Source organism: Carassius auratus, chromosome 8 (assembly GCF_003368295.1).
Source record: "Carassius auratus strain Wakin chromosome 8, ASM336829v1, whole genome shotgun sequence".
NCBI classification, from domain to species: domain Eukaryota; kingdom Metazoa; phylum Chordata; class Actinopteri; order Cypriniformes; family Cyprinidae; genus Carassius; species Carassius auratus.
In genome coordinates this window covers 19,392,615-19,412,168 of record NC_039250.1, presented here as the reverse complement: position 1 = coordinate 19,412,168, position 19,554 = coordinate 19,392,615, and the positions used below count along the sequence as shown (strand labels likewise).

The following is a 19,554-nucleotide window of genomic DNA, read 5'->3' as shown; positions in this document are numbered from 1 at the left end:
TTATTTCTTAAGGATGATGCAATCCCAAGGAAAAAGGGTCACGATCGTGTGTTGGAACCGCAGGCGGTGAGTAAAACTGATTCAAATATCTCTGCCTCCTTGTTAGTGCGTCCCCTCCCATGCCGGAGACCCGGGTTCGAGCCCTGCTCGGAGCGAGTCGTTGCTGCTGCTGCTCTCGTTCAGTTTCAGCCTCGGGATCTGATTCTGGATCATAAATAAATTACTGAAACTGACTGTTAGCCATGGTTTGTTTTGGATGATGGGTTTTCCCTCACGGTAATGTCAGAGCCTTTAATATGTTTTTCAACGGCTCTGGGTAATGTCACAGCTTCCACATGCTCTCAACGCAAAAGCCTATTCGCGCTCGTGATTCTTTAGCTCCGCCCACACGTCACGCCTTCAGTCGGTCGTGTTTTTCCAGGAAAAATCGGTACAGACTATCTTTCTCTTATGAATATAATAAAACTAAAGACTTTTTGGATTTATGAAGGATGCAGTACTACTCTATATGTACTCAAGATTAACAGGATATTGAGTGAAAACGAGCATTTCACCCCCCCTTTAAGTTAATTATCATTATCATTATAAACACTGTATAATTTATAGATTATAATCAGTGATTATAGCTAGTCCAAAATTAGCATCTGATTCACAAATTATTTTAATTTCATGTTTTAAGCCGCTGTTTGCAGAGGCACACAAAAAGAATGTTGAAGAAATGTCACCTGACACCATAAAAAAAGAAACTTTACAATCCAAATGAAATATAATTTGGAATTATTTTATAGTTGTAATATGATACTGCATGCTTATTATGTAGATGGTGGAACACCTAATAAACAATGCAAGTCACTAACCTGAGAAACTGAGAATGCTATGATCATCAAGATGATGTAAATAGAGGTTTATTCTGCAACATGGCCAGCTTTGTTGATTATAATGAGAGTTCAGAAGTCAGGGCTCAGTAGTCACTGTGTGTGAACTTACAGCCTCAGTGATAATGCCATATTCACATTGCTTTCTTTTGGTTAACGATTTATTCAATAAGAAGGCCAGCATGAAATTGACTGTTTAGGTACCGTTTTGATTTGCAGTTGCATAAAATGGCAAAAGTAATTCAGGATCAGTTTTCAACTTGTTTTAGATAAGGCCAAAAAATACAATATGCGGTTTTTCTTTGTATGAAACACATTTTTGGGTTTGTATCTTTACACACCAGCTCATAATCTTTAGGGGGTTGGTTGTGGTTGACTTTTCCAGCTGGCTTCAGCTCATAGAATTATTTTAGCATAAAATGTTCTGATTAATCCTTAACAGCACAGTATTTTTGACACTTTTGCTTTTCCCTTTCTGCAGCTTAGCATTGCTCACATATCCATAGAAGTGTAAGATTGGGCTCTTTATAAATTTAAATCCTTATATTCTTATGTATCATTACAGTAATATTTCCCTAAGCGGTAACTCCAAACTTTAAATTTAGAGAGCCTCCTGTAGCTGTGTTCAGTCTAATTTATATAAAGTCTCAGACTCATTATTTTGTACATTAATTTGCTTTAGCAGGCTCCAGGCCAGGGTTTCTGCACCAGTATGAGCACTAAACTTTTTCCCTAAACTGTAGAGATTTTTTGTTTCTTCATTTATCATGCTTTCTCCTTTAACATATTTGCTTCAGGATATCAGAAGTACTGTAGGTTACAAACCTCTGCTATATCTCTTTCTTATCTTCACTAAAATGTATATTTCATTGCACTCCCATCCAGCTTCTACCATTATCTTCTTTTTGAAGAAATGTTGAAAATGGAAATGTGTTTTTTTTAGTTGATTGCCTCGATTTTGAACAAATGTTCTCACCAAGAACTCTTACAGATGTTGGTTTTGTTTGTATGATTATTTTTCATTTCACAGATGTGCTTAGGTATGAAGATAATAAGTCAAAATTTCAACCTCATTTTATTTAGGAACTAAATGTTCATTATTCAGAAAAGAGACAGAAAAATCAATCCTGCTTGAAGGATGCATGTACTTTTTATGTAAAATCTCAAATCTGATAAACATTTAACTCGTTTAGCTGCCTGATACCAGTCTACCAAACCACTAAAAGTGTTTATCATCTTAATTTTGTTGTTTTACAGTGTCATTGAGTTCCTTAAAAAAAGAACAAAAGGTCTACTTGAATAAGTTCACATGTATTTGTATATACCTGGAGTTCTGAAAGAATGTTTTATGGAGTGATGTGACCAAATAGGAACTTTTTGTTTAGATCAGTGGTATGTCTGATTCAAAAAATGTTATGAGCAGGACACCATTTCTATGGTCAAACATGGAGGTGACTTTTTCAAGTGCGGAATTGGTCACAATTGCAGTAGAGAGGTGAAATAAGCTTCTAAGCACTTATAGGCAGTGTCTAATGGTTATAAACTGTAAAAGATTCTGCACAAAATGTGACTTTTAGGGGTTGAATAATTTTGTGCATGAATGTTTGGAGCCAATAATATTTATTGATTGGATGGAAGAATGGATTGATTTAATTCTATTAGTGATTGATTCTTAGTGACTTACTGGTATAGAGTCAGCTGAAAGAAGCTTGTTGAGTACTGACATTTGCTTAAACTGAAGTCATAAATCTCTAATGTTTACATAACAGATATAGGAAGCAGTGCCCTTTAAATAGGACATTCCCTGATCTTAAGGTCTGATAACCCTAGATTGTTGATGTGGGCCAACTTGCTCACTTGGACTTGTTTGCTGAAATTAAAATTGCTAAAAGTTTGTGTGGAGCAGAGAATACACAGCCTGTGGGACATATGTATGTGAGTCATCTAAAAACTTTCTTTAATAAGACAGCTCTTCTCGGTGGACCCCCTGCAGAAATAGAGTTGTCAGATACCTTATTGAGTGCTGAAATGCTTGGCACTTACCACACAAGGCTGAAATGATACGGGAAGCCACTAGGATAGATGGGGCACATTTTTGAACAGTTTTCAGTGTTGCTGGGAGCCTTGAATTGTGCAGATCCATCATTATTGTGGTATGCAGTACTTTTAGAGAAGCCGCTGTCTTTTCCGGCTGGTGAATTAGCAGGGATCTGAAATGCAGAATAAACAGACTGTGGTGACTTGGGAAATGTAGATTTGACATTACAATTGATGGCCTTTTTTTGTCTGACTCAAATGGAGTTTTTTCCATCGTTAAAGTCTCAGTTGTTTAGATCTTGCACACTTGGATACCTCCATTTGTTTCCAGGCTGTCAGAGTACTGCACTACTAAAGATGAAGCCCTTTTATTCAAACTACATTCAGAAATATAACGATGCATTTAACAATACAAATGGCTGGGGATGAACATGACATGTATTTGTGTTATAATTTCACTGAGGAGATGCTGACAATGTTTACGATGCAAAAAAACTGTACAAATTATAAACATCCAATATATGTTATGTTTATATGTATATTTCTATTATATTCTTCTGTTATATTTCTGATATATTTTCAGTGAGGGCGCTCAACAGAGAATAATGATATGAATGTAATAGAGACGGATAAAACTGTCAACATTTGAACATGTTAACTATATATTATCTCATTATATATACAAACATAGTTAGAGAATATATCTTGAATTAAGTTTTGAATCATAATTTACATGCCTTTTTTAAATACTCTTCAAATTTTGCAAAACCGTCACCAGAATTATTATTATTTTTGATCCATCATATGATGAACTAAATGGATGCCAGATTGGTCTTTATTCAAAAGATATTTTGAAAGCTCACACTTCTGATGTCATTTCAAAGATAGCACAATCATCAGCCTTTTTTTCTCTCTTTTCTCCTGTTTCTCTACAGGTGGTGAGGTGCCCTACACGACTTTGGCTACAAGGATGATGATGGGGGTTTGGTGGCTCTTTGCTCTGATAGTCATCTCCTCCTACACGGCAAATCTGGCTGCTTTCCTCACCATCTCTCGCATCGAGAACTCCATTCAGTGAGTGCACACATTTATTCAAAGTGTCACTCTTGCAGCTAGCATCAAACACTGTAATCATCCACACAATAACAAAACAACAACTTTCTTTAGCTTTCGATCTTCGTCTCAGATAAATATGTTGTTGTGTAGTTTAAGCTTCACTAACAAAGATAGGATTTTCTGACTTTTGTTGTGTTTGGATAGGAATGCTATTAATTGAGCAGCATTCCTTCACTAAAAATGTCTGTCCTGTTCTTAGGCTACAAAAATGTGTGTAAAATAGTCCAAAGGTGTTTTCAGTTCAACTGACAGACTGTATGTACTGTATATAAATACTCACGAGATCTCAATACAGTTTCTACAGTATAAAACCATTATGCCTATGGGATGTCCCCACTTTACACAAAAAGAAACGAGTGTGTGTGTAGAAAATCTCCTGAGGGCATGCAAACTCTGTTTTAATTTCCTGTGGCACAAATTAGATCTATCATTCTAGTGAGAATGACGTCAGACGTCTCTACACCAGTGATTCATTTAACCGCCTGATTGAGTGCGCAGAGATGGACAGAAACGCTGCTTTTTCCATTTTGAAAAGGTGGTCTTTGAAGTGTATTTCTAAAATACATTTAATTAGTGATGTGGTGGTACAATTTAAAGCAGAACAGCTTCCAGTTATGAAGAAATAGGGCCTTCTATTATTAGCTTTCAGAAGTCAGGAATATGTCATTTCTATGAATAGTAGCACAAAAAAAACAAAAAACCTTTTTTATGTGACAGGTAGATGTATAATTGGTGACAAATCTTGTCAAGTATAAAAAAACAAATTCTGAATGTTGATATACTGTATACTAGCTATATCAATCAGTTAACTCATTTTAATTTTACCCCTGTAAAATCTATCATATGTAACAAAAGTAAAAAAAAAAAAAATGTATATGGACAAAAATTTAAATGAACTTCTTTTGCAATAATGTCTATTGTTATTTAAATGCTTAAAGAGCCACACAGATGGGATATCAAAAATTACCTGTATTACAGTGTATGATATAGCTGTCCATCAGTGTAAACAATGTGCAAAGTAATTAAACCAAAAAGTACACAATTTATAAAGTTATTGGCTTCTAAAGTAAAGAGTCGACTCTGAATCGCTGAAACGAGTCGTTATAGATTTCAAATCTTTTGCCCATCTCTATGTACGTCACTAGAACACTTTGCATAATAATCTCCGCCTACCGTTTTGAGAGAAACGGAACTCTGAACTGCCCCACCCCCCACACAGACGCTCTGGTTGGTATGAGAGCATCATGTCGAGGAGACGGTGTGTTTTTAATTGTAAAGGCAAGTTTGTTTTATTTTCACTGCCAAAGAATGAAGATCAGAAGAACCAATGGCTAAAATTCATTTTACCACAATACCAGAGCAGTACAACAAATCCTTGTTGTGTTCACAACATTTCACTGATGACTGCTTTTCTAATCTCGGTGAGTACAAGGCGGGATTTTCAAAGCGTTTGGCCATAAAAGAGGGTTCATTACAAACTTTATTTAGACCAACGAGCATCTCCGAATCACAACGCGAAGTATGGTTATGAAGTTATGTGTTTGTTTTCTCCCGAGAGTCTCCACGTCTCCCTTCACTATATCTAATATGACCACACCCCCGCGTAGAACGCGCTATTCAGATTCAAACTGAAGCGCGGCTTGAATACACCCACACAGGAGAAAAAGCAGCGAGACTGTTCAAGTTTTTTATTTTACTGTTTGCTTCGCGGTGAGAGGAATAAGACATAATTCACCCCAAACAGATGCTAACGCATCTGTTTGTGCGGAACAACCAATCAACCCTGACTATGTTAGTTGACCAATCAGAACACAGTATGCTACCGAAAGGTGGGGTTTAAGGAAACTGAATCTTTTGAACAGCTTCGCATGAACCGCTTGGGGATCTCTGAGAATTGAGGTAATTTTAAAATGATATTTTGACAAAATGACATTGTTTTTTAACCTTGGATGGATTTAAACCTAACGTACAGGACTTATAAACAGTGATAGGAAGCTTAGAATTTTCATCTTACTGGCTCTTTAAATGCTTTAATGATCAAATCTTTTTTTAGATTTTGTTGTGGGGTCGAAACATTAAATATAATTATGGAGAGTTGTACAAATAAACATTCCTAAAACCCCTAATACATCAAATTGTATTTTTATAATAATTGTATAATACATCAAAAAAGAAAAACAAAAAAAAATGTATGGATAATCAAGCAAACCTAAGTTGACTTAGTCCAGTAAAGTGATCCACTTTAAATATTGCTAACAATATACAAAGTTATTCTTACATTTGCTTATATATATATATATATGAACTATAAAAGATAAACTATAATAATCCTTTCCAGTCGCTGCCTTGACTCAGCCCACTATGAGATGTCACTAATCAAGTGCAGTAATTACACTTATCAGACTCACTATTGGCCAGCAGCCACAGAGTGAACTGTATTTTGTAATAACATGTACTCTGTGATTTCTAATGTCTTACATGTGGTTAATCAAATTCCGTGATGACTAGCAGTGATAGAGTTAATTGTGCTTGTAACGATCCTCGTCTCCGTCATATAACCATGTAGGCGATTTGGGGAGGGGGCGTTACTAGGGAAAATGAGAGTATTTAGGATTTATATTTTTCCGAGATCTCAGTTTGTTTATTTGTCTTTGCATTAGATTATCATTAATGAGCTTGTGCATAGATCGCTTGATTCTAGCTCTATGCACCTAATTAGGATTTCCATAAATTTAAATGTATTATCTTTTAATGTGTAGACGATGGCAGGGTCATTACAGAAATAATTACAGCCTAAACTCCACACCCAGGGGTCTGTTGTATTTAAAATACACAATTCAGTCAGGATGAGCTGAATGATTTATGAGACCAACTGGGTGTTGGGGTGAGTTCACAATTACATAGTTTTGTCTTGAGAGGAGATTCAGTGCTTAATAGATTAAAGTCGGTACAGTTTGTTTAGTATTATATGCTTTTGTTGCTGTGAGAATTTTAAGCCAGAAAGATAGGAGACCAAAAGGAGGCGCGTTAGTTCATCAGTCTCTTTTTATCGACTTTACTGATCCTAACCCAGTGTTAATTAAATCAGGGTGACATCAACTTATCGACAACTCTCACTTACCCCACATAGCTCTTAACCAGTAAACACAAAATCTATACATTCACTCGTTTATTTCATCTGGCTGGTCCTTGAGGAATTCAGATGAACGCTTTGTACTTATTTGATATCGAATGCATTTAGGTATGTGAAACTTTTTCAGCACGTCTGAATTCTGAGGTAAGTGTCAAAAGCACGTATCAATGCCCACTAATGTGGAAACAGATTTTTTTTTTTTTACTTTTGCACACGCTGGCTCAGATTCAGCTGTAAATGTTTAGAGAAAAGATTTATCATCTTGTGAGTGCTGAAAACATTTCAGATGGATGTTGTTTGTGCTGATTGCCATTGTTCTGAATAACTTGCGAGAACGTGCCAATGATTTCCTGGATGTAGTAAAGCTTAGTAAAAAAAAAAAAAAGAAACATCACTGATCACTTTTATCCCAAAACAGCATGAAAATTCAATTCAAAATGCCATCCAATTTGCCTTTTTGACAGAGAAAAGAAATAAAGATTGTACTGCAGCCTTAATGTTTAAATATGCATTACAATGTGCCCTTGTGAGGAAACGAACATTTTTGAATATTCATGCATTTTGTTAAATTGGTTTAAAAGTAAAAAAAAAAAAAATTGGTTACTGACCATTCGTGTCAGTTTTCAACATGGCTGTGAGATGCATCCATCTGTGAAGGTGAAGGAGGGCCAGGCTTCTCAAGCATTTTTTTTTTTTTTTGCTCTCTCAGTTTGCCAACTATGCCAGTTTGCCTGCGGTCTGGCTAGTCAGAGTCACTCTGTGCCATAGATGACAGTTTTCATGGGCAAAGCAAAGAGATCAGCTAAGCGGCCATAGCATTTGAATGCCGCCAGATGGTCACCTATAAAGGGTGTGAAAAAGCATATACCCAGTTAGATTGCTATTCTTGAGGCTAACTGAGTTTTGCAGGAACAAGAACACATTGCTGCATTACAAATGTTCCACTAGTGTTAAAAATTACTGAGATGAATTTAACTGCTGTCAAACTGAATCTATAAATATTGCAATCTAGGGCAATTCTACAGTACAACAGTCAGTCTACTTGTACAACCCTGACCCTGTTTGAAGACCTAATTTTCTGGCTTTTAGTGCATGATATTTAACTGTGAGGACACCTATATGCGAATGTACTCATAATCGTAGATGGATGCTTTTAAAATATGCAGTTTTTCTCTTTCAGGATAACAAATAAAATATTGAAGTCTCATCCTGCTCTATACAGCTTTTCTCTAGAATGCTAAAAAAATAACTGTCAAATTTTAAAATAAAATAAACAATTTGATTAACCAAGTATAAAAGAATAAACATTAAAGCATTAATTTAAAGTAATTTTTTTTTTTTATTTTATTTTATTTTTACTTTTGATCAGTTCAATGCATCCTTGCTGAATAAAATAATGAATTTCTTAAAAACATAATTCTTTCTGACCCCAAACTTTTAAACTGTAGTATATATATTGTTGCAAATCAATTATATTATAAGCACTACCTTAAAATTTATTATTATTATTATTATTATTACTCATTAAAAACATGTATTAATATTATTAGTAGTAGTATTAAATATACCATTCTCTGAACCGTGTTATCTGTGTCTTATGATTTGATATTCTTAATAAAATGAAGAAATTTAAAAAGACGTGTATTATGAGGTGGTTGACTATAACAAGCAGCAAATCATTTATGATTGTGTCATAACAAAAGCCTGTTAGCTTCTTTAAAAACTTTAAACCTTCTATTTTAATAAGAAATATGTCAGCACAGGAGTGAAAACTGCTTTTAGTGCTTCTATATTAGGTGCACAGTAGGTGCAGTGACCCACAGAGTAGAAAAATAAGACAAAGGACTTAGCATTGAAAGCACAATTTCACTGGACGGATCAGCATTTTTCAGTAGTCCTTCAGTGGTGTTTTATAGTACTTCAGGGTACTCACGGGGCATTTTTATGGCAATCCTCCATGCAAATGACACCCGACACATAACCACAATTCCTAGGGAGGGGTGAGGATTAAGTGCCAAGATTAATTGGGAGCAAAAAAAAGATTAACATTTGTGGGCAAGTTCATTAAACCTTCAAAGGGTGCTAGCGGAGTTGAGTACTAGAGGAAGACGACAGCTGTCTGGTGTAATAATATTTGATAAATTAGAGGTAAGTCCAACTATCTGCTGGAATCTCGGTGGCACCAACCCAAGCTTTCTGCTGTCATTGACTTGATGCTCAAATAGTACTATAGAGAATATTTATATCATGTACTAACATGTATCCTTATCAGTTTTCTAAATGAAGTGATACTTAATGAAATGCTTTGATGAACTGCAGTATTTTGATCATGGCGTGAGGGGAAACAGAGAAACCTTCATCTTTATTGTGTTTTCCAATTATTTGCTTAATATAAATATTACTGTGGGGGATTACTGTCTCTTGGTTGGCTAACTTTTAATTAGATGCAAGATATTAACACAAACTGCTGAATAAACAGTATTCGACATAATATAGCCTAAGTGGGTGAGCGTCTGTGTAACAAAGCTGCTTGATGTGTTTATACTCACTTACACTGGTACAATTAAGCTGAAACGTGTGGGTATTCATGCATCCACACTGTAGATTTTGCAAATAAGGTTTTAATCGTTAAATTATTACGCCCCCAGGCATCTGTCCAATAATGTTGTTTCTCAAAATTTCCGATTGTAATATGTTTCAATGTTCCCCTCCAGGTCCCTGCAGGATTTGGCTAAGCAGACAGACTTGCCGTACGGCACGGTTCTGGACTCGGCCGTCTACGACCAGGTTCGCAGTAAAAGCCTGAACCCTTTCGAGAGGGACCCGATGTACTCGCAGATGTGGAGGATGATCAACCGGACAGGAGGAGCCGAAAACAACGTCGAGGAATCGAAAGAAGGCATCAGGAAGGTAGGGTGCTCCGGGCGCTATGAATGCCGCCACCATTTATCTAATTATGGTGCTTAACTAAGCAACGGTTTGTGAAGATAGCGCTAATGTTCTCTGAATAGAGATATCAAAGCAAAAATGCGCTAATGTGGCTTAATGGTGCTTGAGTTATGAGTGATTTAACTCTGAAAATTCCCCCACCGAATTCCCATACTAATTAGGTGTGGGTTAATGCCTTATTTGTTAACCCACGATTTTTTATTCCTCTCTTCCAAGCGTGTTTTCATTCGGAATTTTAAACGAGCTTGAGCGCTGCAATTAAAAAGGCTGGTAAGCGAGTGAAGTCTGAAGGCAGAGGGTCTGCGCCGCCTTAAGATCTTGTTAGAATACTAAAGAGTAAATGGCTGACTGGAGTGTTTTGTTAATGTGATATCATCTCACAGGTGTTTGGTTAAATATTGTATGACAAGGTGACACCTCTGTCTTGCCAGAGGCGTCACCCTCCTTTAGCCTCTCCTTCCTTTGCCTCTTCTGTCTCGCCTGCCTGTCTTTCTCTGTGGCATGTAGGCTTCAGGTCGCCCCCTTGTGACTGACTCCTGGAGTTTCTCTCAGTATTTATGACCACAATGTGATTTACATTTCAGCCATTTAATAACTGATGCTTTCACCTAAACTGATATTATAAGGCTTGCTTCTGATTTTGTATTTTGGCAAGTTATTGTGCACCAAAATGAATAATCTTTAAATATTTTGACTGTTTGTTAAAAAAAAGTTTAAAATGCTAATGTTAAACTGGCCAAGTGTTCACTGAAGGTAATCCTTCAGTTGATATCATAAAATCATATCAAAAGGAAAAGTCAACCCAAATATGACAATTCTATCATTATTTACTCACCCTCATTTAGTTTGAGATCTGTATGACTTTTTTTCTGTGGAACACAACAGAAGATAATTTGAAGAATTTCGGTACCCATGCTGTTTTGGTTCCAGTTGACTTCCATAGTATGAATGGATGGAATATGAATGTATGTCTGCAGGAATTAAATGATTGATTGTCAGCCATACAGGTTTAGAATGGCATGAGGGCAAGTACATTATATTTTTTGTGGTAAACTGTGTCTTTAAGTCTTCAACAGCATTTAAAATTTTGTATAACTCTGTAGAGGTGAAACAGTTATGTGTGCAATTATGTGTGTTGTTAAATGCAATATTGACTTGAATTCTAATCCCAGTAGAGACAATGTTGACTTTTTGGCACACTTTTTACAGTAAATGCAGAAAATAGAATAAAAACACGAACTGACTTTTGGCAAATAATTGCAAATCGTGTGCTCTACACAACAAATAACAAGTGGAGAAAAGTGGCAGATTCTTGGAAACAGAAGCCTTTCTGCTGCTGCTGAACTTTTGTATACTGTAAATTGTAAGCATTGTCTTGAAAAAAAAGCATTTTCATTACATAGAAAAGAGCAGCTTGCATATTATTCTGTATAAGACTTACTGGGTTCTAGTGTTCTACGTGTAAAAAAGTAAATGTTTTGGAACAACATGGCAGTCTGCAAATTATGTTGAATTTCATTTGTGGGTGAACTATCCCTTTAAAGAATCAAAGAACAACTGCAGAATTCATTGAGTAACAGAAGGACTTGTCGCAGCTTGTGAGATCTATAATAAAGGAGTATCTGGTACACTGGACAAACATCTGCTCTGATTTCCCCAGCAAATATTTACGATGTTTATTCTCAATTGTATTCATCTCTTCCCTGAGCTAGTCATGTGCTAATGCTGAAAGCCCCTGTTTGTCTCATTTTTCAATAATAGGAGCAGACTGGGAATTTCATTTCACTGCTAAGGAAGATGCTTTCATAATTCATGAGCAGTGCATACAAGGTTTCTATTTTTATGGCACATTTTCACCCACATTGCAAAACATTAATACTCTCACTCAAGATGAATGTGTTTCATGAATTTTCATAGGTCTTATAAAGTGTAAAAAATTATGTGTCCCTAGAACTGAAGTTGACAAAAGAAAGCAACAGTACATTTTTTTCCCTCTTTGAATTGATGTCCTTAATATTTTTTTTTAAATAAATGGCTAAATTTTGAATATCAAGTAACTATGGGAGATGGATTTTTTTTTTTTTTTATAGATATTATACTGTTATATTGTACTGTTAATACATTAAATGAACTTGTTTTGCATTTTTAAGTTGTCCAGTATTGGATAATTTCCAGAGAATTTCCTGTTTTGTGTGTACTATTACCTTTCTGAATATTTTCCAGTGATACGCCATCCTTTTCTTTGAATGATTTGATCTTAAGAAAATTCATATTTGACAAGTAAATTATGTCCAGCAAACGTGGAAGTATAAATAAGACTTCCATCTGAAAAAAGTAGAACTCGCAGAAGGACATGACAAGGTCTGCATCCTAGGAAGACATTTTTCAGGTCATGAGATGTCTAGATCCGGACCCACCGGAGGAGAATTTTGTGCGTAAACCATTAGTTGAGATCAAAACATGATGCAAAGAGGGGAACTGGAGGGGTGTGGAGAAGGAGAGAGAGAGGTGCCTTTGACTGCATACAAGAGAGTCGATATAAGCCATCACTAAAAGGATTTCAATCATATTTCACCATACACAGACTTCATTATCCAAGGGTTACATGGCCAGCATGTCCATCGTCCAAGAGAGGAAGGAGGAAGCAACTGAGGGCAAAAAGCAGCTAAAAGAGTGAAGATGACTCAAGCACAGAAGGATATGGAATAAAGACAGGTTATGCAAAAAAAAAAAAAAAAAATTATTTATGCACCATCGTGTCATTCAAAAACTTTATCCCTTCTCTTACTTGATGCTTCTCTCAGTTGACTTACAATAAACCACTGATTGAATGTTTAAGGTCAGTAAAATTGTTTTTGATAGATATCTAGTGTTTATAAAGGCTGTATTTCTTTGATTAAATATACAGTAAAAACAGTATTCTTCCTAGCATATGTCCTGCATTGGTGCAGGATCTGCTTATTTGCGTGCTAAAGGCCTTTAGCACTTGGCTCGGACCAGAGCATTGTCAATGCAATGTTAAGTGTGCACAGTGTCCTGAGCCTGATGATCGAGCCAAGGCTTCTTCAGCCATCAGTAGATGGTAGGCCATTTTTACCACTGTATCATTGCTAATGGGAACATAGTTAGGCTTTGCGCATCTTGTTGACTATGGGAGACACACCTATGCACCTTTAGAAATCTTTGTTCGTAACACGGTCGAGTTGGATGAGGACCGAGGGACCAGTGAAGTATTTTCATCTCCATGTGCACAGAAACCTACAATGCGATTGGGCATACAGCAGTTTTGTAAATCTTGCCCTTGAGTGCTATGGTCATTTGGTGATCACAAAGAATGCCCATAACTTGTCGCAATTTGAGCCACCCCGTGTTGGCACCGGCATTACAGAAGGAGTCACTGTCGCTCTTAATGAGCGAGCCGAGATATTTGAATTTCGATGCCTTAATCAGTGGCAGCCTTCTAACTCTGATCTTCCCATCTGCCTAGGGCCAACACCATGTTCTCAGATGCTGAGGCACAATCAATGCATGTCCAGCCACTCGCTCCATTCTTGCACTTGATGTTCAAGCCCACAATGGGTTTTGTCAGCTTGGAAGATATTATCAGTGAATAGAAGGGTCCATGGTTGATGTCCATGGCCGTGTGTCACCGTTCAGGGTGCTTCATCGGCTTCCCTGTTGTTTTTGTCCTTTCATTTTCTGCAGCTTGTGACCTGGGCAATCAACGCTGATACATCGGCGCTGGTGTGTGCAGATCACGAGCTGATTGCTCTCACCTGTCGCTTGTTCCCATTCTCCCTTATATTCCCTGCTGTGTCTGTTCCTTTTTGTCAGTTGATTTTGTGTTGTCATTGTGACTGTGCTGTGTGTCTGTGTCCTCACCTTTCCGCTGTTGTGCTCAGGACATCTAGACGAGGAGTCTTTCGTTGGTCATGTGCCCTAGATCCTCTGTCTCTTTTTTTCCAAGTCCCGTTGGGCATTGCACCAGAGGTGGTCTCCACAGCCTTTGTTTGCAGGTGACGGATGGCTCTGGAGTTGTTACAGCAGTTTTCGGCTCGTGTGTGTGTGTGTCACCACACGTTGGATTATTTTTGGATTTCCTGTTAGACCTAATAAACTGTTGTACTTATCCTCTGCGTTTGAGTCCTCTCTCTTCACATTCCTGACACCGTGTCCATGCAAAGGATAAACAGAAGTGGGCAGAGGACAGATCCAAGGTGTACGCCAACTGTGGTTTTTGCTGTGAGAGTGGAGGGAATGCCAAATGAGATCCAGGGGCAAGCAGTTGAATGCCTTCTCAAGGTCAAGAAGGCCATTTACTCATCGGTTCTTCTCCTGGTGCCTCTCCAGCAGCATACTGATGGTGTCGATCTCATCAAATGCATTAAATCCACACTGATTGGGACTGATGGAGACAATCGTCCAGAGTCTGGCATCAATTGCACCCTCAAATATCTTCATGGTGTGGCAGAGCAGGCAGATCGGGAGATAGGTGTCGTATTCACAGACATTGCCTTTGTCTTTCCAGATCGGGGACCTAACGCTGGCAGCCAATGAGAGAGATTGGCGACCTCATCGATAATATTGTTGAACAATCGAGCGAGAATTTTGGCAATCTACATCCATGTAGTCAGTGATGACAAAGTATTCACATTTGGGTAAATTTTTTTAAGGGTGAAATTCTCATTATAGAGGGCAACTAATGATCTTTCCCTTCGTTCGTTCTCTTAGATTCACACAAAACCTCCCCTGATTCACACAAACACTATACAAAAAGCCGCTCTCCTCTCATTACACAAACACTTATTTATCATTTCATTCTCAGCTTGCTCATTAGCGTGTTGTCACACCAAACAGCACAAAACAGTGCAGTGCATGTGGGAAGTCGGACGGTGATTGTTTAGAAAGCGTAATGATGAGATTTGAGTCATCACCAGCTGAGGCAATGTGAACACATGAGGAGGCCTGCTCTATGGGAAAGATTAAAACTCTTTAACACCTGCTTTGCGTGTTTGAGAAATTTAAACGAAGATCAAAAAGAGCTGCTGTGTTTGTGTAGAAATGTGTTTAGAGTCACTCTGCTCGTCATGTGCACCTGCTTACCACTTAGCACAAGAAATTGCTGTTGTTGATTTGCTGATATTTAGACCTTTGGGTAAAGGCAGTGTGAATGTGTTTGTGTTAATCTCATATTTATAAGAAACTGAGAGTGTTTTATTAGCTGCATTAAACTCTAATTTAGTTCCAAAACAGTACTGTGCAGTAAGAGAATGTTTAATGGTTATTTGTTAAAGGGGCTTTCAAAGTGACAGTGATTAAATTGATGCAAATTAATCGACAGCGAGTAAAAAGGTCACTGAAGCTTTGTGCTGTTGGTTACATGTCAGGTGTCAGATCTCTAAATATGTTTTATATATATATATATATATATATATATATATATATATATATATATATATATATATATATATATATATATATATATGTTTTATATATATATATATATAAAGAGAGAGAGAGAGAGAGATTTAAATTGGACCTAAAAGATATTTTTTTTAATGCTTTTTGTCCAATTATTTTTTGCAAAAATCAAGTTGTTCTAAATCTGTTTCTTTCTTCTGTAGAACACAAAAGAAAATATTTTGAAAGAATGTGTGTAACCAAACAGATGATGGACCCCACTGACTTCCATATGGACAAAAAATAATGTGAAAATCAATGGGGTCATTCAACTGTTTGGTTACTCACATTCTTCAAAATACCTTGCAGTAAAACAGTAATGTTGTGAATAAATTTTCATCAGACATTACAACAGCCTTCAGTGTCACATAATCCTTCAGAAATCATTCTAACATGCTGATTTACAGCTCATGAAACAGTTCAGTTGTTTTTGCAAACTTTATATATAATACTAAAACTTTTTTTTCTTCCAGTATGAATAATACATTTAAATGAACAGCATTTAAAAAATATATATATTAATCTTTTGTAACATTGTAAAGATACTCTCACTTTTGATAAATTAGTTCATTTATCCTCTCTGAATAAAATTAGCAGTTTGTTTAAGGAAAAATACATTTTACTGACCCTGACAAGTATAGCTTATCTTATTTGTTTATTCGATGTAATAAAGCACCTTATAAATAATCTTTATATTCGTCCTTTTATACTACAGCAACTCTCTGAACCCTTTTACACTCACAACACTGACAGAGACAGCACGAAATCTAAAGACAGTGCAGGAAAAAAGAGAGCTTTGGACACCAAAATAGGAAGTGAGAGAGATGATGGTGGAGGAAATGTGGAAGGGAGGATAACTGAGACTGGACATCACAGGTAAGATACAAATAGAGGAGGAGGAAGGTGAGAATGAAAGTGCTGCTTTAACAGGAATTAGGCGAGACTTATCTTCTTCCTCCTGATAGATTTATTGGAGCATTGTTGCTAGGCACCTGACAGAATGAGCTTGTGTTATAGCTTCAATAGAAGGGGTGGACCAGGGAGAGACACACAGGAACCCAAAGAGAGAGGATAAGTGTTCAGAAAAGATAAGAGGGTTGAAAAAAAGGGGAGAAAGAGGTGTTGCTAATTGTGAATCTCTATTTAAGGGGTCTGATATGTATATGACTTCTCTGTGCATCCGTATCCATATACAGCAATTTGATGAGCGAAACTCAGATTAAAATAAGAGCAAATTGAGGGTTGATCTAAAAAGAAATTAGGCCCCATTATCTGTCTCAACATGGGGAAAGGAGCTAAGTTTAGAGTGTTGAATCCACTTGGCAGGACATCTGTCTGCATGGAGAAGCTCTTTTACAAAACACTTTTTAACTTTTTACTCCTCACGTCATATTTCAGTCTCTCTTCACTCCCTGTGCATCTGTCGTTCGGGGAGGAAACTTGCTAAATGCTGTTAGCGACAACAAAACAGACTCTGCTGAGGAACCTCATGGGTATGCAGTGCTGATGTTATGCAGTCAAAAGCTTTTTTTCTGAGTTTTGGCGTGTCCTTACATGTTCCATATGGCAATAACAGAGTGCTGCAGATTGAATGAAAGTCATGTCAGGTGGCGGCTAAGTGCACATGAACGCAGGAAATGCAAAGAAATTCAGCTGAGGTAATAGATACCGAAGCCGTATCTTGGTCTTCAAAAGTTCTGTTAATATGATTAAACATATGTACTAAATTAAATGTATATCTGTCTCAGTCTGTATAAGCCTTTTTGATATTTTAAAAGTCAGGGAAATTTCTGCAGTTAATGTAGATTTCTCTGATGAAGAAAGAAGTTGATCGTAATTAGTATTTGTGCTATTATATTTGTAATAATGAAGGTTATGCTCTACATTATATCCTAACACAAGAAGGATATAATTATTTGATCATTATGCATATTTTCCTCTTCAATATGTTGTACTGGCACTAAAGCTACTTTCTGACAGAAAGCTAGCAAGAGAGACATTGCCCAACATTTTATTACATCCAAAATCCCCTGTATGCACATAAAATCCGAATTACGAACCCATAAGTAGCAACTTCCCAGGAGGACTTGGAAGGCAGCGCTACATCTGAGCTCTCTTATTCCTGGTGTGACACTCCAGAAAGGAGGTGGGGGGGGATTATGACAGGGTTGAATTGTTGCGAAGGCTGATATTTCCTTTTCAAAGTAGAAACGACTGACTTAAAAGTAAATTCTGGAGCTCACGTTGCCATTTCTCTGAGCGATGTTTCTCCTTCACGCAGATAAACATTCTCAATCAGACTCTTAACGAGTCACTCCGGTGAATCTTAATGACAAATGTGCTATATTACTAGGGAAATGGAAAGCTGGTTAGAAGCCCACACAACAGCACTTCCACACAGGGAGGAAAATGAGGGGAATGTTACTAATGCAGAGGGCATTCATTTTCAGGGAGAAACATCAGTGTGAGAAAAAGCTAAAGACAAACAGCCTCTAAAGGATGAGTTTAATCTCCAGCTCAACAACCCTCCAGTCTGCCAGCAAGATGACCCAAATTGGATCATTAAATTTCACTTCTGTATTCCTGCAGAGACGTGAGAAGGAGAATGGCCCCTCCACCCGCCATTTTATTTGGTTTGTTCTTTAGGAGACAAAGTTCAATTATTGAATTGTAAATGAATTTAAAGGATGAGGCGGCATTATCTAGGTGTCTGAAGCTTCATACATTTTGTTTGCCGAGATCGAGGTTGAGTGTGTGTGTGTGTGTGTTGAGGTAAACTCCACTGATGCCCCACTCATTCTCATTCTGTTTGTCCCTGCACCCCTCCACCACCTCTTTATCTTTGTCTGCGGGAGACAAGATGGCCCACTGCCAGGCCTTAATGGACTTTTGGAAAGCAAAGAAAATAATACATCACAAGTTGAGAACAGAGAGGTAGGAAAGGTGTAGTGGTCCTAAATATTTCTGTCTTGCCAGCACATATCTTAGAAAATGACCTCGGCTATTCATAGAAATACTACCTGAGACTCACGCAGACTCTGATGCACATGAATACACACAAGCCATCTGTCATTACCTAGAAAACAAGAGTAGACTTGTGTATGTCAACGGTTATGAAAAAAAAGACTAATATCATGGCTTGAATCGCAAATGACACTCTGAAACCTTTTCCCACTGTCTCATATTGTGAATGCTTGTGTGTCACACACCTTATTGCTTATTTCAGTCATTGTAAGTTCCGGTCGGATCTCATTTTTCCAAATCTGACATCTATGACTTGAATTATCTGCACAACATGCTTTTGCACTGATTTAGAGTTGTTTAATTCAGTTTTTATGAGCTTGGTTCCAATAATGTTTGATGCCATGTTGCTACGCTAAAAGCACAGTCTAATAAGCATGAAATTATTGCACATGCATTATGGAACTCTTTTTTTATATATATTTATTATTATTATTATTATTATTATTATTATTATTATTATTATTAATGAAATATACATTTGTAACTGTTATTTCTCTCACCTCATCCACCATATTGGATTTATTAATTTACTGAGCTGGTTGTAATGTATTACATGGAGGATGTGCAATGCTTTGTGCACCATGTGCCATCCACGGTAGATGATGTGAATGAATATGTGATATGAATAATCATAAATAAACATATTTAAGAGTATATTTGAAGAGTATTGGCCAAAAAATTAAGGCCCTTTCACACCTTGAGCGATAACTATAAATGACTGTAACGTTAAATAACTATATACATATAAACTGCTTTCCAGACCAGTAGGCAGCTCTTATAAATTCATGATGCAGTTATCATCTGCAATCTTTAAATGCTAGAGCTCTTTCAGTTTGGGTGGGATAATAGAAATGAAGTTTATAAATGAAACTTATATTTTATTAAAAACTAAAGAAGCATGGAAAAAAATAGTTAATTTTAATGGGGAAAGTCATATTTTACTTATATAGGTATTTGTAT

At 36.9% G+C, this 19,554-nt stretch overlaps 1 protein-coding gene across 4 annotated transcripts in view; it reads left to right on the top strand.

Annotated features, from left to right (window-relative positions):
- The window catches only part of grid2 (glutamate receptor, ionotropic, delta 2), a 398,666-nt gene that overhangs the window by 345,025 nt on the left and 34,087 nt on the right, over nt 1-19,554 (top strand). For all 4 annotated transcript variants that reach the window (XR_003292669.1, XR_003292670.1, XM_026270097.1 and 1 more), the window contains exons 12-13: nt 3,848-3,986; nt 9,876-10,071. Coding sequence is in view for 2 of the 4 variants with exons in the window: in XM_026270097.1 (XP_026125882.1) it covers nt 3,848-3,986; nt 9,876-10,071 (335 nt within the window). In the remaining 2 variants the exon portion in view is untranslated. The remainder of the gene's footprint in view (nt 1-3,847; nt 3,987-9,875; nt 10,072-19,554) is intronic.